Here is a 405-nt window from a genome sequence, read left to right as displayed (position 1 = left end):
GAAGGTATTAGACACAAACCTCCTTGACAGTTTGGGAAGGGGCAACCTGGGGCCCAGAGGAGGGAGTCTGGCCAGGGAATTCATTCCGGGCAGTGCACCTTTCCTGTATCCGTCAGAGTGCTTCGGCTGAGGTTCCGGAGGCCTAGCCCCGCCCCCATCGGCAGCCTCCGCACGTGCGTCCTGCCAGCACTGCGCACGTCCGCGGGGCGAGGGAAGGGGCGGGGCGAGCCGAGCCTGGAGGGTCTGCGCGGGCAGAGCATGGCCACGTTGCGCCGGCTGCGAGAGGTGCCCCGGCACCTGCTGGTCTGCGAGAAGTCCAACTTCGGCCATGACAAGTCGCGCCACCGGCATCTCGTGGAGACGCACTACTACAATTACAGGGTGAGTCCTGGCCCTGGGTCCGCG

At 65.9% G+C, this 405-nt stretch overlaps 1 protein-coding gene across 1 annotated transcript in view; it reads left to right on the top strand.

Moving 5' to 3' along the window:
• The first annotated feature begins 200 nt into the window (after positions 1 to 200).
• Positions 201 to 405, top strand: part of RPP40 (ribonuclease P/MRP 40kDa subunit) — a 9958-nt gene continuing 9753 nt past the window's right edge. The window contains exon 1 of the mRNA XM_010835828.1: positions 201 to 381. Coding sequence (XP_010834130.1) covers positions 259 to 381 — 123 coding nt within the window. The 5' untranslated portion in view covers positions 201 to 258. The remainder of the gene's footprint in view (positions 382 to 405) is intronic.

The sequence above is a fragment of the Bison bison genome, unplaced genomic scaffold (genome assembly GCF_000754665.1).
Source record: "Bison bison bison isolate TAMUID 2011002044 unplaced genomic scaffold, Bison_UMD1.0 scf7180017864053, whole genome shotgun sequence".
Lineage (NCBI taxonomy): Eukaryota > Metazoa > Chordata > Mammalia > Artiodactyla > Bovidae > Bison > Bison bison.
This window is presented reverse-complemented; position numbering and strand designations above follow the sequence as displayed.